The sequence below is a fragment of the Propithecus coquereli genome, unplaced genomic scaffold (assembly GCF_000956105.1).
Source record: "Propithecus coquereli isolate 6110/MARCELLA unplaced genomic scaffold, Pcoq_1.0 Scaffold91, whole genome shotgun sequence".
In the NCBI taxonomy this organism is placed as follows: domain Eukaryota; kingdom Metazoa; phylum Chordata; class Mammalia; order Primates; family Indriidae; genus Propithecus; species Propithecus coquereli.
The window spans coordinates 3,546,592-3,567,075 of record NW_012155396.1 but is presented as its reverse complement, the minus strand read 5'-3'; the positions used below and the strand labels follow the sequence as shown (position 1 = coordinate 3,567,075).

The window sequence follows — 20,484 nt, the reverse complement described above, 5'->3', positions numbered from 1 at the left end:
GAGGCAGTGTGTGGAGAAGCCTGGCCAGCCAGCCGTGGCTCCTACCCTCGGGTTCCCCAGGAGAGAGGGAGGGACATCACTTCTGTCCTCCGGGGGCTGGCTGGACTGCAGGGGGCTCACAGGTCAAAGTGCAGGGCCCCAGATGGCTGTGGCCACGGAGAAGACAGCCAGGAGAGCTGGTGGGGAAACCAGACTGCTAAGGCAAATGTCTGGGTCTAGCCTTAGGACAGCCTATCAGTCCTGCGGTCCCAGGTGGCTTACCATTCTCCATCTACAAATTTGGCAATGCAGAACTCTCCCCGGCGCGGGGCGTAGGAGCCCTCTACAGGGGGGTGGCTGGCAATGTCATTGCGCATGTTCTCCATCAGCTTCTCCAGCTGGGTGCCTGCCAGAGAGGAAGAGGGCAGTGAGGCCTGGGGCCGTGCTCTTTGCAGCCTCATCTTTGGGAGGGCCTGGGGAGTGAGCAGGATGGGAAATTCTGGGGGACACTGTAGCACTGGCTCTGCCCCCAACCCACGCAGGGAAACCTTCTTTGGTCCCCACTCAGGTGGCTCATGAGGTTTCACGCTGTCTTCGGAAGTGGGACTGGTGACTTGCTGACACATCAGGCTTTAAAGGCACACAGAGCCTTCCAATCTCAGCTCTTCAGGCTACTGGCTGGGCCGTGGGATCTTGGGAATGTGCCTGGGCTTTAAGTAAGGAGGTGGACAAAGTGAGGGGATATGGAGCAAGGCTGAGGACAAACAGCCTCCTAAAAGGGGAGAAATGGCCAGCCTGTACCCCGTTCCCATAAGCGCCAGTTCCCGGCCCGGGAGGCGCGAGGTCTCCCAGGTGTAAAATGGGGATGAAGGATGGGGCCCATACAGCCCTGGGTGAGGAAAGGGCCTCAGAATTTAGATCCATGAAAGATGAGGGAGGAATTCTGGGAGCAGGGCCTACAGCCTCAACTTGGCCTTTCTGACCCTTGTCACCCTACAGGATAGATGCTGAGCAGAACTTCCAGTGCTGCGAGGCTGGGGCTGCACCATCCCATCCCTCACTCAGTGCCTCTCCTTATCTGGGGAGGAAGTCCCCTTCCCTGCCTTGTCTTTCCCTACTCACTCTGACCTCGGGTCAATTGTCCTGCTTGTCTGCTGGTTTTTGTTTTTGTTTTTGTTTTTGTTTTTGTGAGACAGAGTCTCACTCTGTTGCCCTGGCTAGAGTGAGTGCCGTGGCATTAGCCTAGCTCACAGCAACCTCAAACTCCTGGGCTCAAGCGATCCTTCTGCCTCAGCCTCCCGAGTAGCTGCGACTACAGGCATGTGCCATCATGCCCGGCTAATTTTTTCTATATATTTTTAGTTGTCCAGATAATTTCTTTCCATTTTTTTAGTAGAGACAGGGTCTCACTCTTGCTCAGGCTGGTCTCAAACTCCTGAGCTCAAACGATCCGCCCGCCTTGGCCTCTCAGAGTGCTGGGATTACAGGCGTGAGCCACCGCCCGGCCTGTCTGCTGTTTTTTGCCAGCAACTCCCGAGGCCCTCCCCACCCCCACCCTGCTAGGCATCAGTCCCCTGTGGCTTCCATTTTATGTTCCTTCTGGGCCTGACTGTAGCTCAGCTTCAGACCTTTTTTGCCCCCCTCCCTCTCAGGTGGATGTGTGGTTTATCTTTGGGGCCCAAGGCCACGCTGTAACTGGTGTAGGACAAGTGTTTATTGTTGTTACACTTCCATAGTCAGCCTTGTAAGTTCACTGCCATTACACTGTGAGCTCCTTCAGGGCACAGACCATAGCTCACTTGTTTCTGTTTACTCACTCAAGGCCTAGCAGAATCCCCAATACATGCAGGGCGCTTAATAACTCAACTGTACTGCAAATAAACGCTGCCTATGCATGCCAGGATGCGTGTCTACATCAGGCTGCGGCATGGGCCACTGGCGCGGCGTTCCCACACCTGGTTTCAGAAAGGGGAATGGAAGGCAGCAGCTGCCCCTCCCCCACCCAACGGCAAACCCTCTACACTTCTCCTTAGCAAGTGCTCCTGGCCCACAGACAGCAAAAGTCCAGGGATTAGGAAGAAGCCTTGATATAGACAGTTCCTCCGTAACTTGGTCTACTTTTATTTTTCTGCTCCAAGGCAACAGAAGCAGGGCTTTGTCCACTGCAAACAGGCAAAGCCCTCTGGGAGGTCCTTATGCAGAGCCCGGTTGGTCATTTGCAGCAAATGGCAGTGTTTTTGTCAGCTCCTTCCTGAAGGCAGGCTTTAATTGAGAGAAGGGACACAGACGAGATGATGCCCCCCAAGAGCAGATAAAAGGTTTCTGAAGAGGGAGAAGAGGCTGTGGATTCCAAGGTTTATTTTCACGGATTTTACAGAGCCACCCGAGGGCAGGGTCCTGTCTGGAGCCCACCACAACTCCCTGAGCGGCTACCACGAAGTGCCTTACTCCCTTCTCTTCCAACATTCTAAGAACACACGGTTTTCTCTAGTTTTCTTTCTCTCCTTATTTTCTGCCTTGGACACACTCACTTCAGTATCCTGGCTTCCTAGAACTGCCAGAGACAGCCAGGTGGGGTACAGGGCAGTCTCATGAAGCCTTATATCCTTAGGCTTTGGCTCCTGGAGAATTCAGGGCCCTGTTCCTATGCAAGGCGGATCCTCCCCAGCAGGGCCCAGTGTCCAGGTGGAGCCTCCCTGGGAGTCATCGCACCCTTCTTAGAGGGCCCTTCTAGCTGGCTCCTTTGCTCAGGAACAGCTCTTGTTCCCACCTCAACCACCACTGCAAGATTCCTCTCTGTCACACAACCCAGACCTGGAGGCTGCCGCCCTGGGTTCATTTCCAAGGCAACTGCTGGTCTAGCTCTCCCCAGGACAGCCGACATCACGAGAGCCTAATTCTGAAGGCTCATCAGCCCCATCCTTCCCCCTCCCCTGCATTTTTCCTTCCTAAGCGTAGCCAGGTCAAGGCTAGGAATGGTCAAGTTTTTCCTGGTGAAAACCACATTGCCACAGAAGCAGCTGCCTGGGAAATATCATTAGAAGGGAAGTGGCTGAGACAAGGCTGTTGGCAATCTGGAGTGCGCCTGGTTTGCGGCTGTGGAGGCCACACGGAGATGCATCCTGCCATCCTTGAGGCTGCCCTGAGTGCCAGCGACACCTTCAGCCCCCTCTGCCAGGACTGGGCTCCTTGGACCCAGAGGTGGCTTCACGAACTTTTCCCTCGGCTCCCAACTAAATTGTTTCCCTGCACAGGGTGGCAATGAGAGGAGGGAGGTCAGCGTGGTGAGGGGACAGGGTGTGGAGGAGGGAAGTTGGGCCAGCTGCTGCGAGCATGCTCTCCTGTCCTCTGGTCTCTAGAAGCCTCTGCCTAGAGGACCCTGGCCACAGTGTACAGCACTCGAGGACGGGAGGGAGGAGAGGGTCCTTTAGAAAGATGGCCCAGGGATGACTTCCCCTAGAGCATTGCCTGTTTCCATGGAAACCAGCTACCACTCACAGCTATGTTAACCTCTAGAGAAGGAGAAACCCCAGCAGAGACAGCCCAGCCCCTCCTCCTCAAGGAAGTTGGGAGGGAGAGGGGCTGAGCCCTGCCTGGCTGGTGCTTCCTGACAGACTCTGGGGCTACAGAGCCTCAGGCCAGGCCCCATCCAGTCCAGCTGGGGATGCAGGGGGGCAAACCATGACCTAGGAGTCTCAGAGTGCCACCCAGACAAAATCTGTTACCTCATTGGGCCTCAGAAGACCCGCTCAGTCTCACCCACATGCCTGTGTCCACTGTACCTGTGGGTTCACGAAATGACCCACGGGCCCAGGGAGCAGTGTGACAAGCTTGGGGGTGGGGTGGCACCAGTGTGGGCTCTCCAGGCGAGGCTCCTGGACCACCACGGCTGTGCTCCTCCCTCCCACTGAGCAGAGACCCCAGCCCCAGGTAACGGGAGCTGGACCAAGCCAGCAGCCCGTGGGCACTCACCGGTCTCCACATCCTGCACGTAGAAGTGCAGGTCGTCAGTGATCTCGGTCACAAACACTGGCTTGTAGCTGGCTGACCGCTCCTTCTCCTCCAGCACGGGCATCACCTCCTCCACCGGCTGTTCCTCGTAGTGGGCCCAGACCTGCGTGTCCCGTCAGCAGAGGTGAGGGGGACCAGGAAGTGAAGTCAAAAAGGACACTGGGAAAGAAGCTTTGGGCAAATGGGGTCACCCCAGGAGAGTGTGTGTGTGTGTGGGCGGGGGGGGGGGTCACTGCAGGGCACTCGAATCACACTGAGCTGAGCCCTGAGGCCCCGTGCCACTGAGGGGGGAGGCAGGTTCTCTGAAGTTCTTCTCATCCAGTGGCTCTCAAATTCTGGCAGGCATCAGAAGCAACTGGGTGGCTTATTAAAAATGCAGGTTCCCAGGTCTCCCCTGGGCCTACCAAATTATAATCCAAGGGTCCCAGAGAGAGTGGAACAAGCAAAAGCAGACTCCAAGCTGGTTCTCACGTGTACAGAGTGTGAGACCCTGCTGTAATCAACCGCCTTGGCTTGGGGCTCCCCACTCCACCACCCCTGGTGCTTCAGTCCCCATCTCCCTTCCTCATGGCGCTCTGCAGAGCTTACTCTGAACTCTCCAGGCCCTCTCCCTGACACAAAGCCCCTGGCACTCCGCAGGCAGTCCAAGTGACAGCCCTGGGCTGGGGTGGGCTCATCACTGTGCAAGAATGCCTGTCGGCAACAACTTTTCCTTTCTGCATCCTCCTCACCTCCAGCAGGTTGCTCTGACCTCAGCTCAGAAGCTGGGCCATCCCCTCCCCACCCTTCCCTCTCTCCCTTCCTTCCTGAGCCCTGTGCTGTCAGGACTGCAGTGGCTCAGAAGTCGATTCGAGGTGACAGTGAGTCAAGTCCAATCCTGAGGCCAGGAGATTATCTAAGTAGTGACGCCTGTCAGAGCAGGGGAGGGAGGTGGCTTTCCAGCTGAGCAGCAGGAATGGGGGGGCAGGGGAGTGTGGAACTAGACCACATATGGGGTCCCCTAGACACATGCACACAGGCACAGGGACGATAAAAGTATTCGCCCCAAACTTCAGTGCTTACTAGGTGGCCCGGAGCCATTCTAAACGTTCTCCAAATATTAATTCATTTAATCCTCACCATAGCCCTCTGAACAGGTATTGACATTATTCTTATTTTACAAATGGGCAAACTGAGGTACATGGGCTTGCAGCTAGAAGTAGTGAAACCAGGATCCAAACCCTTGCAGCCTGGCTCTAGAGCTCTTCCAGGGGCATTTTGGCATTGACTGGCACCCTGGAGAAAAAGGCGGTACTGAGCAGCAGGAAAAGCTGTGGAGGGGAGACGTGGCCTTGTGTCCCTATAGCCCTTAAATTTCCTGTCTGACTTTGGTCAAGCTAGCTACCTCCTCTGGGTCTCTTCTTCCCTTGAAAATTAGGTAGTTCATTTGACTACCCAATCACTAAGATGATGCCTTTCAGGGAATGTGTAGATTCCTGGGGGCTTAGGAAGCAGCTGGGGGGCAGGAATGCTGGAATCCTAGAAGCACATTGGCTCAGACTTCAGAACCCACACTTCTGCACTAAACATGGCACAAGCGTGTGTTCTTCCACTGGAAGGGGTGGCTGCCGGGGAACGACTGACACGTCTCCCAGGCCCAAGCTTTCTGTCGTCCTACACAGAGCGGTGCCTTCTGCGGCTGGTGCTGGGCTCCTACCCAAACGGCTCCTGAACCCCTCTCACCTCCCAGGCTCCAGACACCCCAACATCTGTCCCTATTACCACCACCACTCCGCTCATCACCAGTGGCCTCTGCATACGCCACTGCTTCTAGCACCCCCAACCCTGGTTGGCCAGAGGGGAGGCGGCAGGCAGCATGACTTTAATCCACAGCTCTGTCCCTAATCAGAACAGAGACTCTTGGCCCAATCCCTCAAGGGCCCAGCTGCCTGTATAGCAAAGTGGGTCTGTGTCTTGCAGACTTCTCCATGAAAGGGCCTTAGAAGAGAGCCACAGATGCTCCACTTCCAAGGCCTATGTCCTGATGAGGCTGAGGCTTTGCCCCTGGGCCCAGCTGGCAGTTCCTCAGATAAGTATCTAGTCAGCCAATAGTCATTCCTATTGATGTCTGGGCCCCCAGCCCCTCTGGGACCCCTGCAGCTCCAAGGACGGATGGGACGCACTGCCTCTGGGAGACAAGACTATCTGGGAGACAAGACTGTCAGCCCTATCTTACGGGAGCTGGCGCTGAGCCCTTCCTGAGCTACCCGCTTCTCCCTGCAGCACCCACTTTTGCAATCCTGAAACCCTCCCTCTCTCAGCACACCCTGAGCTCTCCCCTGAGCTCTCCAGACTGTGCAGCCAGCCCTTCCCTCTTCCCCTCTGGCTGTTCCTTCTAGCTCCCTCCTTTCCCAGCACTCAGCTGGTTAAAGAGATAGGACCCCTTGCACTGGTTCCAGAGTGGGCCCCACCCTGCTTCCCTTGTCTGTGGGGGAAGGCGGCTCCTCAGCTGTGTTGATGAATTGGGAACAGCCTGACAGGCTGAGAGCACAAACTGCTAATGACTCCTCAAGTGAAAGTGCCTCAGGCGACAGCATCAGGTTTCCTCCTTGGGGAGAGGGGGTGGAGCTTCCTTCTCTGGCAGGCTCAGGTGGACAGCAAGCATGGAGTCACAGAGGATGCAAACAAAAGCCTCAGGGATGACCCTTTGCCCCCGACAATGGGACCAGCCATATGACTAGGTCTCACAGCTCACGTGGGGGTGGAAGGGGAAGTACACGCTGCCACGTGAACTGAGAAGACAAGGCATCTCCACACAAAGTGGCTGGCTCCTGAGGTTGCCAAGAAGTATCCAAAGGGTAGAAGAGAGCTCAATCCTCAGACGAAGGAACTCTGTTTCTAAGAGATGTCTGAACTTGGCCCTTTGGACAGTGGAGCCATGAAGGTCCCTCTTCCCCTTTGGGATGGAGGTGACCAACTGCTCCCTGGGGCTTGGCCTGCTCCAGTGGCAAGCTGGTAAATGCAGCCTGGCCAGGTGACTTCCTGGTGAGAAGGAGTCAGTCAGCTAGGCTTGGCTACCCATGTCCCACCCTTAAAACAAGGGTGCATTTTGCCCATGTTGATTTACGCTGCCCTTTGGCAGAGGTGGTGCAGGGAGGAGACACACACATTGACAAGACACCTGCCAGACACGTGCCACTTTCCCACAGCCTTTCCAGCCCCCCTACAGCTCAGATCCCTGACAAGAAACTTGTTTGGGGGAAGCACCATGGAAGATACCTTTCCAAAAGGAGCTCCGATTGTGCACACAGACACAGAGAGAGTACCTTCTGGCTCTACCCCCAGACTCTTGGCCTATGGAGGAGCTGGGCAGAGGACAGGGGTACCGGACCTGTGAGTTCTCTGGGCCTTTGGCAGAGCGAAGCCTGAATCTGGCCTAAGTAGCAGGGCCCAGGGATGCTGGGAGACCCACTCATGGAGTGGGTCTGTTCCTGCTCTTGGTCCACTCCAAGCTGCGTCACTGGTGAGAGGCTGTCCCAGCTCTCTGAGTGATGATAGGGCTATGGTCAGGTTGGGGAACAGTGTCTTTTCTGCTTCAAGGCTGGGCCAGGATAGAGTACCTCCCTGAGGGAGGGCGCTGCTGGCACCCTCCATGGCCCTGGCTATAGACCAAGATTGAGAATGGGTTGCAGGCCGCTCTGCCACACAAGTTCCTGCCTTGCTTAGGTCCCCTCTATACTCTGGGGCTCTTTATGGTCCCCTGTTGCTGCAGCTGCCCAAAGGGACGGAGCCTACCACGCCAGCCACAGGCAAGGCCAGGTCGGGAGTGGAGTCTGTGTCTCCTCCTGTCCTCTTCCCAGCCCTGGCCCTCCCTCTTCCCTGTACTTCCTCCTTGGGGAGCCCCAGGTCCTCCTTCTGGCTGGAGATGTGAAATGTGGACTGAGGATCCACTGGCTAGAGTCTTTCCTTTCTAAATTCTATTTAATATTGCTGCTCACAAGGCTCTGGGGGTGGGCCTGGCACAGGGCCAGGGTGGCGGAGGCCTTCAAGCCTGCAGCAGGGAAGCCAAGCCAAGCTCAATAAAAGCCAATCAATGGCCAATCCAGCCCTGTCCAGGGCCCTGCTGGACACGAGTGCGGGGTGGGGTTTCAGGGGAGGGAGGATAGGCGTCTGCCATCTGCGGCTCCCTCCTTGGTCCTTGGGTCTGCCCAGGGCCCCGGAGGGGGAGGTGGGGGGTACCCTCCTGCAGAGGAAGGGAAGGGATCCTACCAGCCTTCACTGAGGAGGAATCCACAGGGTACAGGGAGGAATTAAATCCATCAGGGAGGCAGCTAACCCCTCGTAGCTGGGAAACCAGCACCGTCAGATTCCCCAGACAGGCACACTCACGAAAGCACGCGCACATAATCATACTCCCTCAAGACTTCTGCACGCTCCTGGTCTCACACAGCCTCTCAGTGTTACCTTCCCTTGGTTAGCTAGCAGGCAGAAACATTCATGCATCCTGATGCTAACGTGATCTCTTAATCCCTGTCTCTTAACAGGTAAGGCAGCCCTCACTGGGGTCACAAGTGAGGCAAGGTTGGGTACATCTCAGATAGTCAGGTTATTATCCCCAGCTGGCCACCAAATGCTCTCATCTGGGTCCAGCCAAGTCTGAGGGCTGCTATGAAGTCTGCCTCCAGGAAGCAGCCCCGCCAGGAGGAGGAAAGCCCGCTTAGGCTCCTCAGCATCCTTGAGGAGAACAGGGATTTGCAGGAGAGGGACCCAGGAGGCAGCAGGCCCAGCACTGAGAGTTGTGCACTGCATTTTAATTGAACTGGAATAAAAACATGCAGCACGTGTAAGTAATTAATCATTGGTAATTACACCTCAGCGTCATCAAGTGGCACCAGCAAAATGGTGACTTGGGCTCTTCCAGACAAACCTAGTGTAGTAAATAATGATGCCCAGTTCAGCGGAGCACCTGGCAAGGAACCCACCCCTCCGTCCTGGGCCAGATTCCCCTCCCTGTCCTAACCTGAGTCCCTCAGATCCAAGAGGCAGCTGCGAGGCTTACTTGCTGCGGAGCCAGGAAGCAGGGCCTGGGGCAAAGGTGCTTCCAGAATCTGGGCCTTACACTCGGGTGCTTGCCCCTGTGCCCCCAGCTGCTAACTCTTCTGTGAAGGTTCAGCCCTATTAACAGGAGGCCCAGCACTGCCTCTCCTCTATCTCCCTGCTGCAGGCAGAGGACACAGGGGTGGCAATCTTAAGTTCAGCTGTCACAAGCAGGAAGTACAGGAGGAAGCCGTGTGACTATTTTCCCCCAGGAACCAAGGCTGCCTGCTTCCCCCATTGTTCCGGGAAGACAGTTTAATGTCAGCAGGAGGTGGAAACCTCCTCTGAGGCCTCATGGGGGCTGCCTTATGGGGGCTGCCTCCTCCAGGGCCATGGACAGTCACCTTTCACCTGTCCTAGCCTTTTGGTTCACCTCTCCCTGGAGTCCTTTCATCTCCATACTCCTGCCACCACCAAAGGGCTGGTTGTCTGCCCTAATCCCCAGGGGACAGGAAGAATAGATACAGAGAGCGACTGCCTAGGAGGACAGTTCCTAGGGGAAGAAGAGAGGCCCTGAGTGAGGAGGTAGCAGCTCTGGGCTGGGGAAGAATGCTGTGCTCTGTGGGCCCCAAAGCCCCCTACTCTTTTTGGCAGGTGTCTGGGCTTTGGCTCTGGGAAGTGAGTTTTGAGCCAGATGGCTGCCCCATGGGGAAGGAAACATTTATTCCTGGAACAAATTTATGGCTCAGCACGGCTGTCCCAAGAAATCCTCCTCAAGCCCAGAGAAGCTCTGACAAATTGGTGGCCGGCTGATTTATCCCCATTATCAGGGCTGGGCTGTAAGTCAACAGCGACAGGCTGTGTGCAGGGGGTGCTGGGCCCAGCTCCCACCACCAAACCACTGGGTTCCTTAATTGTCAATTGGTTTCCAAAAGCTGCTTTTCCAAAAACCACCCCCCTTGTCTCTTCAATACGGTGTCTGCAGAGACCGAAGGGCTGTACATCTGCTGCCCTAACAGCTATGCGCGCCTCCTGGGGCTGTCTCCCCACGGGGCAACGTGGAGGAAATTCCTCTGAGGGCGCTGATGGAGAGGGGTCAGGGCTGGGGAGGGAGGGACACCCCAGGCATTTCTCCCATGGCTCCAAGGTCACCTTCTAGACAGATTTCTGTCCCAGATGCAGCCAAGCAGGCCTGGGGATCCCTGGTGATCTTCTAGGCTGGCAGCCCAAGTCCGCCCAGGTCTGCAACAGGCTATGGCTGAGGACATGTGAGCTGGCAGCCTCTCCCTTGGTTGTGTGGCTCCTTGGTGTGGGGTCTGAGACCAACACTTTCATGGGCCACTCAGTGAGGGGATGACAGAACCACTTCCACCTGTTCTCTGGAGGCAGCAAGTTGGTGTGTGGCGGAGGGAAGGGTGAGGGGGAACACGCATAGGCTGCCACACTCTACCTTCTCTTTCTTCTGCTTGGCGGCCTCCTCGGCAGACAGCAGGGACTTGTAGTAGGAGCTGCGCTCAGCGGTAAAGTGGACCTTGGAGAGTGCGTGCTCCACCAGCAGGACAGACAGGTTGGCTCCGTCGATGTGCAGCCAGCCGATGAAGTTGCCGGCCTTGTCCATGTTCTCCACCTCCACCTCCACCTGGGACAGAGAGACACGCATCAGTCTGCAGGGGCCAGCCCTGGGTGTGCAGGGGTTGAGTAAACAGGGAGGAGAGCAGAGCGCCAGGGCCTTGGGCAGCTGCAGCCATAGTCATTCCATGTGGCAGTAGCAGCTGGGACGAGGAAAGAAGAGAAGGACCCTGTTGGGGCCCTGCACAGGGAGCCCCTCTTAGAACCTTCACTTCAGCTCTGTAAAAACGGGTCTAGGTGTACGGCCACTCACACCCAGAATCGCCCCTGATAGACATATCACTGATGAAGCAACCCCCAAACTCCGCTTTGTTCTTGGATCTCCTTCCCTTCCTTGTGGCAGAGAGCTCCCGGGGCAAACGTGACTGTCCTTAGCTTACGGATGTGTGTGTGCACGCAGCTGGGGATCAGGAGCCAGATGAGAAGCAGGCAGAGCTGTGGGCACCTGCCCCTGCTTTCCAGAGCCCATCCCCAGCTCTGCACTTGGACACGGGCAGGCCCACAGGGAACAAGGCAATCCCAGGCGAGAGGGGACTGCTCTTCCCGGAAGAGCTGAGTGAATTCATGTTTAATGAAGGTAATTAAAGTGGCTGCATGAAAGCCAGGAGAGGACAGGTGAGGCAGAAAGACGTGGCAGGAACTGCATTAACACGGGGCAGTTAGGGCCAGCCCAGCAGAAGGAGCAACCAGAAGGGTGTGGTCACTGCCATAAGCCCATCCCTGGGGCCACAGGCTGTGGCTGAACCCCAGAACCATCAGGAATTCCCACAGGGCTCAAGGGCTCTTGGGCCTCCTCCACTGAGGGTCTCATCCGCAGGACCCTGGACCCAGCAATGACTGAGTCTCCAAGAGGGCAGCCTAAGGGTCATGGCCCTGGTGGTGGCTCATCTGCTCCCACGCCATGAAGGCAATGGCCCAGGATAAATTCCTTCTTTGATACTTTCCTGACCTCTTTCTTCTGCTAAAGGGACCTATGAAAGTCTTTGCTGCCAAATGTAAAAACTTGTATTAATTTAAACAGCTTCAAGCTCGATTAAGCAATAAAATGAATATCTAAATACCTGGGAATTCTTGAAGTCTGGGATGGAGCCAGTGGCACAGGGTTAGAAGGGATGAGGGTGGGGAGCAGGGAGATGTTGAGTGTCTTGGGACACAGAGGTGGCAGACAGAAGGTATGCAGAGGTATGCAGACAGAAGGTAGCAGGGAGGAAAAGAAGGGGCAGGGCCAGAGAGGCAGGACTCTCATTTCCTCCCGTTCTTGAACAGCATCTTCCTACTTAAGGCCCACAGTTAATCCTTCCAGAGCAATGCAAGTTCAACAACGCCTGCGGTTGGAGTGTCGGACAGAAGGGGATATGTGGAGTCTATTAGGGTTAGAGAGATCCAGCCCAGCGTGCTGATCCTGGAGGTGGCATGGAGAAGGGAAGGGCAGCTAGTAAGGGGCAGAGCTGAGGGCAGAATCCAGGTTCCCACTGCCTTCTCTACACTGCCTCCTGGCAGAAGAGACTGTCCCCTCACCCCCTTCCCCCTCACCATAGCCTTCTGTTTCAGGTGCCCCCCTTCCTCACTTCCCACTGCCACTATCCGGGACTGTGGAACCTTTCAGCTCCTGAGCAGAGCCTGGTAAAAGTACTGTGACACAGGTGCTCCCAAGCCCTCTGCTGGACTGGGCCAACCTAGTGCCCGCACCCCACTGCTGAGGGGCAGAAGCGGGAAGAACCAGCATTTAGTGCCTGTAGATATTAAAACAGGCTTCTCCTTCCTCTAGTTCTGGCAATTGACTTAACTGAAGGACTTGCATTTGCGGGAGAGAAGGGCAGGTGGGCAAAATCTGAGGTTGCTCAGATTTTAACACCTCTGATCTCCCTTGCAAACGCCCAGGGCGCTAGAGCACAGGGAAAGCTCGGCCACTGGAAGATTGGGCACCCCCAGCGGGGTGGGCTGGGATGGGGAAGAGGCTGTCAGGCCTGGGGACAGGGTGGACAAGAACTGTGATGGGCAAAATGACACACAGGAAAACCACCTCTTATTTGTTTTAATTTGCCAAGCTTTATCAAACACGCTGAAGTCAAGGAGCAGCAGGTTCCAGAGGAGTTCTGGAGAAGCAGAAGGAAGAACACAGAGGCTGTTTGCTTTGTGCTAGGGGAGACACGTGCCTGATCAAAAGCAAATAAGGCTGGTGCAGTTCCCAGCCAACACGGAGCCCAGACCCATGCCAGTTTCCCCATTCCCTAACCTCTTGTGTTCCACAGATTTAGGAGCCAAGTGTCCTTGCCCTAAAACCGAAGGTGGTGTCCCTGCTTGGACACAAGGCCTCTCTCCAGGCCTGGCAGCCCCCCAGACAGCTTGTGGTAGGCCAGTGTGGCTCTTGGCACTGGGTTGCTGGGATAGATGCAAGAGTCTCAGAGACAGGCTGCAGAGGCAACCAGGCAGGCACGGTCGCCGTCGTCCTATAAGGTGCCCATGGTTTCATACCTTGCTCTCTGAGGCCAGAAGCAGATGCTTGCCCCTCCTCTCTCTAAGGCTCACATTAGAGAGAACCCAGCAACTAGCAGCCACACCTGGGGCCAGCACGGCCAGGGAGCAGCCAGGCTCTCCTGGGCAGGTGATCACTGACTTCACACTTAACAGCCTCTCCTGTAATCAATACGCTAACTTGGGCTTGACAAGTCCCTAGGCCCAGCCAGCCACAGGGGAAAGAAATCTCTGGCCTTGGGCACCGTGCTGCCACCGTATCCGAATCATGGTTGTGGAGAGAGATAAAGCTGTCGCCCATGGGGCTCTGTTCCCCTTTTATTACAGCTGCCACAACCATAGTAATTTCTCAATCAAATAAAGGCAATCACAGGAAGGTGGGCTGGGCTCCTTTCTAGCCAAACCCTGTGCTGTGTCCACCCTTCTGGACACATCTCAGCCTGGACGGCTGCATGGAATTCACTGTGACTCCTCTCGAGCCCGGGGAGAATTGCGGGAGTTGCAAGCAGAGGGTTAAGCAGGGAGCTCCCAGGTTGGTATGTATGTTCATCCTTCATGATGTTCTCTTTGACACCGCCAGGAAGCTGTGGCTTACCTATAACATTATGTGGTTCCAGGTCTGTACAAGTGTTATTTCTGTTCAACTCTAAGACTCAAATTTCTCTGGTATTTTCTGTCAATGAAAAGATATACTGCTTTTGCTATATCCCATAGATTTGGGTATGTTGTATTTCTACTTTCATTTGTTTCATGAAATTTTTAAATTTCCTTCTTAATCCCTTCATTGACCCATTGGTCATTCAGGAGCACATTGTTTCATTTCCATTTGTTTGTGTAGGAACTGGGGGTCATTATGTTAAGTGAAATAAGCCAAGCACAGAAAGACAAATATCACATGTTCTCACTCATATGTGGGAGTTAAAAAAGTGGATCTCATGAAGACAGAGAGTAGAATGGTGGTTACCAGAGGCTAGGGAGGGTAGAGGCAAGGGAGATGAAGAGAGGTTGATTAACGGGCACGAATATATACTTAGATAGAAGAAATAAGACCTGGTGTTCCACAGATCAGTAGGGTGATTATAGTTAACATTAATTGACTGTATGTTTCAAAATAGCCAGAAGACAGTAATTCAAATGTTCCTAGTATAAGCAAACATAAATAAGGTGATGGATATCTCAATTACCCTGACTATATGTATATTTAATATGTATCAATAAAAAATATATACACACAGATATATAGAGATACAGTCCATTTTTGTTCTTTGTGGTAGTTATGGTCTATGAAGTGATCACAAACACTGAATTAGCAAATACTGAACCACTGTTCCTAGGGGAAATACAGGGTTTGAGTTCCTGTGAGCCTCTGGTCACAATATTTTCATCTAATCAATATATAACCTTATTCCAATGTGTCTCTGTTTAAAGATACCTTATTTAACGTACATCCTTGATTCAGTAACATTAAATTTGTGGCTAACAACATGATAACTCATGCCTGAATGAAACTTATCTAACACATGCACTTTTCCATAAGGCACATACCAGTCTTCTTGCACAAGCTCAGGAACACTAGACAGCACTTCAGCCCTATGCTTGGGGGCCATTTAAAACTGTAAAATCGCCCCCCCCCCCCAAAAAGCAAAAGAAAAAAAAACCTTGGTACTAAATAGACCATGAGGAGGATACTTGTTTATGAGAGCTGAAACTAGAAGGCAGATTATTGTCTTGTTCAACCTAAGATGGAAACGTGCTCGCCACGTCACACAAATTTTTTGTCACTCTGTATATGTCCATAAATGATCACAAAATTACCACAAGTATTGATTTTGGTGTTAGAAATAATCTTGGCAAGTAGGTGAATATGCATGTACATAATATGCAGATAATGAGCATCAACTACATACCATATGGATGTGCAGAGAAAGCCATTTCCCACAAGTTGCCTCGAATTGAAGACAGGAGCTAGGGGAGGGAGGCTCACTCCTGTCAAATATGCAAGAAACCTTCATCTCCCCCAACCAGATATTGTAAGCATTAAATGAGATTCTATTGATGGAATGCTGTATAAATTGCAGATTGCTATACAATATAACTACTTGTCTCTCTCACATCTTGCAGTGTTTCAGGAAGAGATCTGGACTCAATAGCTTCCATGGGCAGCCTCCTACAATGGCAGGTGACATGAGGGAGCTTCGGTGACCATGGGCTGCCAGAAGGCTGGGAGAAGGCTTCATATGAGAGTGGGCATTTGGTGTGTACACATGTGGGCGGATATGACCTTTAGGGTACCAGAGTATGTGTATGCATGTATACAAGCAGTGTCAGCAAGGGACAGATGATGGCTCTTCTCTTTATTCTCCTCTGTTCAGTGTACATGCTGAAGCTGAGACCCAGGAAGACATGTGGCTCTGGGAGAGGGGAGTGCTTCCTAAGAGACTATGAGAAGGGGAAGGCGGCGCCACACCAAGGAAGTGGCTTGGTGGTAACTGGCTAAGACAGAAGTGCAGCCTAAATGCCTGAAGGTCAGCAGTGACCCTCAGGTGTTGAAGGCCATCGTGGTGCTCCCTCACTTGCAGCCCTGGCCAGCTGGTCTGTCAGCATCTCTTGCCCTCTGCTCCTGATGCTGGCAGAGGGGCAGGGATTCTGTGATTGCTGAATACCTGGCCTGTGCTCTTCCCAGCTTCAATGCCTCTTTCTCTGTGGAGGCATCCCTCACCCCCACCTGCCGTGAGCCGCCCTCTGAATGCCTATGGCCCACTCTCCCTGTGGCATTTAGGGGGCAGTGTGGACTCTGGCACTAGACGGCCTGTACCTGTATGAACTCTGGGGAGTCACTTAACTTCTCTATGTCTCTGTTTACTCTGCTGTAAAATTGGGATTGCAACAGTGCCTACCTTAAGAATTTGTTATGATTAAATGAGCTAATATAAATATGTCAAGCACTTAGAAGAGTGCTTGGCACATAAACGCTTCATTATGGTCATCATAAATTATTTTCTTCCTGGTAGGGACAGTTATTTTATTTGCAAACGTCTTTATTCACCAACTACTAGACTGTCAGCTCCATGGGAAATGAAGCTTGTTCTAGACACTGAAACTTCTCCAGAGCTAGGCGGGGTGTACTGACTGGGCCACGAGGTAGTAGAAAGAACATGGATTTTGGACTCAGACAGACTGGGCTCAACTCCTCCTAGCTCTAACTGTGAATTTTGGGGCCAGTCATATGAGCTCTCCTATACTGTTTCCCTATCTGTAAAATAGGGAGAGGGTCTTGTGTATTCAATGAGGTAACATAAAACTGTTTCCTCTTCAACAAACGCCCCAGTACACTGGTGGTCCTGAGTCTCTCTGGGACGGTTACATCCAGCCGCTTTGTCAAGCTGTGCACAGGGGTCTTCCCATCAGAAACGACCAAGCCCTGCTTAATAAGCCCCTTTATTTCCCTCTACCCTGAAAAGCTTTGTGTTTCTTACACCCCGGGGGCCTCATACAAAATACAAGAATGAAAGTAAGGCAAGTGGGGACTGACTGTCCCCACATCCCTCTGAATAGATAGATACCGTTCTGCGCAATATGGGGATCTTTCCCCACCACAGGGACAGAGGAGTGGGTACCACCAGCCAGCCATGCCCAGCGGGAGAGCAGCCAGACATGCTGGACCTGGCCTATCTGTGGGCCGGGGCAGCCAGCGGGCCCTGCTGCCTCTCAGTGGGACGCGTACTCCTGCTCCCAAGCACATTAATGTGCCACTAATGAAATTGTTCTGGCTTATTTACCAAATTAATACAAACGGCACAGGCTGTTAATTTGCATGTCTCCTAATTACTGAGGAAGAGCTCCCCATGCCCAGGCAACACACACACCTCAGTGATCACCCAGCCAGGCTGTGGTCTCACCCTTCCCAGTTGAGGGTGGTGAGGAAGGGGAGAACTGAGGCAACCCCCAGCTCCATGCTGGGAGCAAAGTCGGGGGAAGGTGTGGCCAGGAATTTTTTCATTTCCTAGAGCCCCTTTCTCAGCAGCCTCAGTGCCCTGGCCTCAGAAATATCTACTCCTTCTCCCTTCTCCCAAATTGTTCCCCTTCTCCCTATTGTATGGCTTCTGTCCCAGTCCTTTAAGCAGGAACTATTCAGTCAAAAGGCAGCAGGGGCCAAGTCATTCTCCTTCCCTAAGTGAGGCGCATTCCCTGCCTGGGGTGCAACGCAGGGCAGGGGAGGCACTGAGGTTTGCCGAGGGCTTTGGAGGAAGAGAAGTGAAGGCCGGGCAAGGGCTGATGGTTTTATAAACGCTAACACACTCTCCCACCTTTTCCCGGCCCTCCTGGCCAATCAGCCTTCAGATTCTGAAATCTTTCCTAAGTGCATGTGTGTGTATGTGTTTACGGGGGGGACGTGGGGGAGTAAATTCTGACTGCCCTGGGGCTCATTTAGCTGCGTCCGTCCTAACTCTCACGGTCTGGGGGCCAAGCTGGATGCCCAGAGGCTCTAGAGAGGGGCAACGCTGAGGGCCCAGCTCCCTCTCCTACAGCCTCCTCTGGGTCATGGTGAAGTGGGGGTGGGGAGGAGGGAGAATGTGCACTGGAGGCTGCCTCCATGGAAAAGCCAGCCTAAATCAGGGAGCCAGGGGCACTGAGGGCAAAAGAATTAGAAAACGTGGAACAGGGGAAGACAGCAGGGGGATACATGTTCCATTTGATGGCTTAAGGGCACCCAAAAGAGGCAGTCCACACAGGGGATCTACTAGCAGTGGGGGAGTGGGGAGACCCCCTCTTACCAGCCTTACCTTTGGATTTGCCAGGAGGATGGAGAAGAGGTTCCATCTCCCCCATGTGCACAGGAGTTGCCGCTATGCAGCACAATGCCTGAGGCAGCACAGGAAATTACTGAGCCTCAGCTAGCCTCAACCCCACGGGAAGCTGCGAAAGCTTGAGCACAGCTGCAGAGGACACTCCCTCCCCAGGGGAGGTGGGCTGCCTCGGGCAGGACAGTCCATCCCTGGTAGGAAAGAGCTGCAGCACAGGACACCTCTGCCCGGGGGGCATCTGGAAAGGGAGACTTCCTGCACCAAGTGGGGTGCTGGCTGCAAGTTCCTCCAGATGGTGAAGCAGGAGTGATCAGGGCTACCTCAGGGGACGTGACATCAGGGGCCCCAGTGACAGGCTTCAGAGGCAGAAGTCTCCAACCTTCCACATACTGTCTGGCCACACTCCTGCTTCAGATACTTCCAAAGCCATCAGCATCAAGCACAGTAAGAGGCCTGGACTGGCGGACAGCATTGCGGAGCAGAGACAGGCCTGGACTGGAACTGGGACCAAGGACCAGCCTCACCTCTTCTGGGCTGGGCATGTCACACCCTCCCTTTGGGCTCAGTTTCTTCATCTGTGAAATGTGAGTTGAACAAAGTTTCTTTTCTTTTCTGTTTTTTTTTTATTATCCCCAAGACCTCTAATCATTTGCTTTACTGGATAAAACTGCGGTGTGGGGGGGTTGTGAGAGCGCCAGCTATCCTGAGGGTGAACCAAGTTTTTAAGGTTCTCTCTACTCCGAATTTCTGAGGTCAGAGGTAGAGGGTGGCAGAGCTGAGAGTGTAACAGGATGAACAGGAGGCTGTGTCTTGAGTTGATGAGAGAGAAGAAAAGCAGTGGGTTCCAAAGAAAGAAAAGCAAGTGGGGAAGCCCAGCTCATTAATTGTCAAGTCCTGTCGAGACCTTCCCGTGGGACGGTGGGAAACAGAGGGGGAACTGAGTACTGACTCAGGGCCCAAGGCATGCCAGTCTCCTGCCACCCGCAGCTTTCGGTGAGAATATGAGTAGTGATCCAGAGCAGCCCGAGCGTCACTGAGGTCCTTCCCTGCCATGCAGGGGAGCTGGGTTTTCTGCCATCACTGATGCTGCATGAAGGCTGTAGCCTGCTGCCACAGCCAGAGCTGTGAACTTGAAGAGACACCTCACCTTAACACAGTAGCAGTTTAACACAGCCAGCGCACCCCCTCCACTCCCGGCCACGCAGAGCCACACCAACGTCTTTCCGAGATGACGAACACAAAGCAATTAATATTCATAATGCAATGCTCCGGGAGCTAAGAGGCAGTGCCTATGAAATGCCTCCTGGGTCTCGTTACCGTCGTGGGAAGTAGGCAGGCGAGTGGCATAGATCTTCCACATGTTGCTGGGCAGTGTGGCTCCTAATCCCCCATCACCTCCAGACCAGATGACTCTTTCAAATCCAGCCCACAGAGCAGATTGCTTTTCCAGAAAGCCTCTTTTCTGACACTGGAGCACTAGGAATGCCTGGAAGTCTGGCCTGGGTTGGCACACTAGCAAGAAGGGCCAAGAAGCTCCTGGAAATGGAGGGAAGGCCTGGGCAATGAGCAAGATGGCTCTAGCTCAGGGCATCTTTTTCTCTCTCCTTGAATGTCTTTTCCCTACCTCAGGCATGAGGGGTGGGATGACAGGAGTGGGGATAAGGGGCAGCTTCTGGTCCTGCCTGAGGCGGCGAGGCAGCAGCTAAGGCCATTAGCATCATCTGGGTCTGCTGGGAAATGCAAACTTGCTGACTCCAGGCCTTTGCAAGCCGTAACACAGTTTACAAACTGACGCAATCTGTTCCTTTGGTGCAGACAATAAGGAAAGCAGACTGTTCATCTTCCCAGGAAAGCCCCGGGCTGGAGGCTGGAGGGAGATTTAACTCTCTCTCTTCCCTAAGGTTTATGCTGGGAATGTGGCTGGATCAAGGGGTCCTCATTCTGCCCCTAGCTCCCACCTAGGGCACCATTGCTGGAGTTCTGTCTCGAAGGTTTCCTGAGCCTTAGGCAGGCTTTGGAACGTCTTCCTTCTGAGAACAGGCACACCTGAACGGCCCAGCTCCTCCTCATGCTCCCTGGCTCACATGGAGAAGGGCAGTCCTAGCCAACATGAGGAGTGAAGACTGCCTTCCAGCAGGTACCTGCAGACAGCATCTTTATCTTGAACACTGGCTTGAGTCAGGGAGTCAGCCACAGTGGTGTTCTCCCAAGCTCAGCCAGAGTACCTCTCTGGCTTCAGACTAAGCACCAGAGCCCTAAAGGGACAGAGTTAGAGAGAAGATGGTTGGCCTCTTTTCAGTGCATGGTCTGAAAATATAATAACCAAATGCTGTCTGATTGGGTCAAGTTCAAATGCCAGCTCCCCTCCCTCAGGCATCTGTACCTGTATAACTGCCCCCAAGGCTTGCTCTGGGGACTGGTGCAGACCCCTGTTCTGTGTGTTCCACTTTGCTGACCTCAGCTCTCAGGCTCCTCTACCTGAACCACTGTGAGTTTCTAGGCAGACCCATACTTTGCCATTAAAAAGCACTTAGGGCCAGGTGTGGTGGCTCATGCCTGTAATCCCAGT

The 20,484-nt window shown here is 53.7% G+C and overlaps 1 protein-coding gene across 1 annotated transcript in view; it reads right to left on the bottom strand.

Moving 5' to 3' along the window:
* SND1 (staphylococcal nuclease and tudor domain containing 1) overlaps positions 1-20,484 on the bottom strand; it is a 436,282-nt gene that overhangs the window by 6,191 nt on the left and 409,607 nt on the right. The window contains exons 17-19 of the mRNA XM_012664766.1: positions 10,457-10,645; positions 3,952-4,093; positions 262-385 (exon numbers count right to left, since the gene is read on the bottom strand). Coding sequence (XP_012520220.1) covers positions 262-385; positions 3,952-4,093; positions 10,457-10,645 — 455 coding nt within the window. The remainder of the gene's footprint in view (positions 1-261; positions 386-3,951; positions 4,094-10,456; positions 10,646-20,484) is intronic.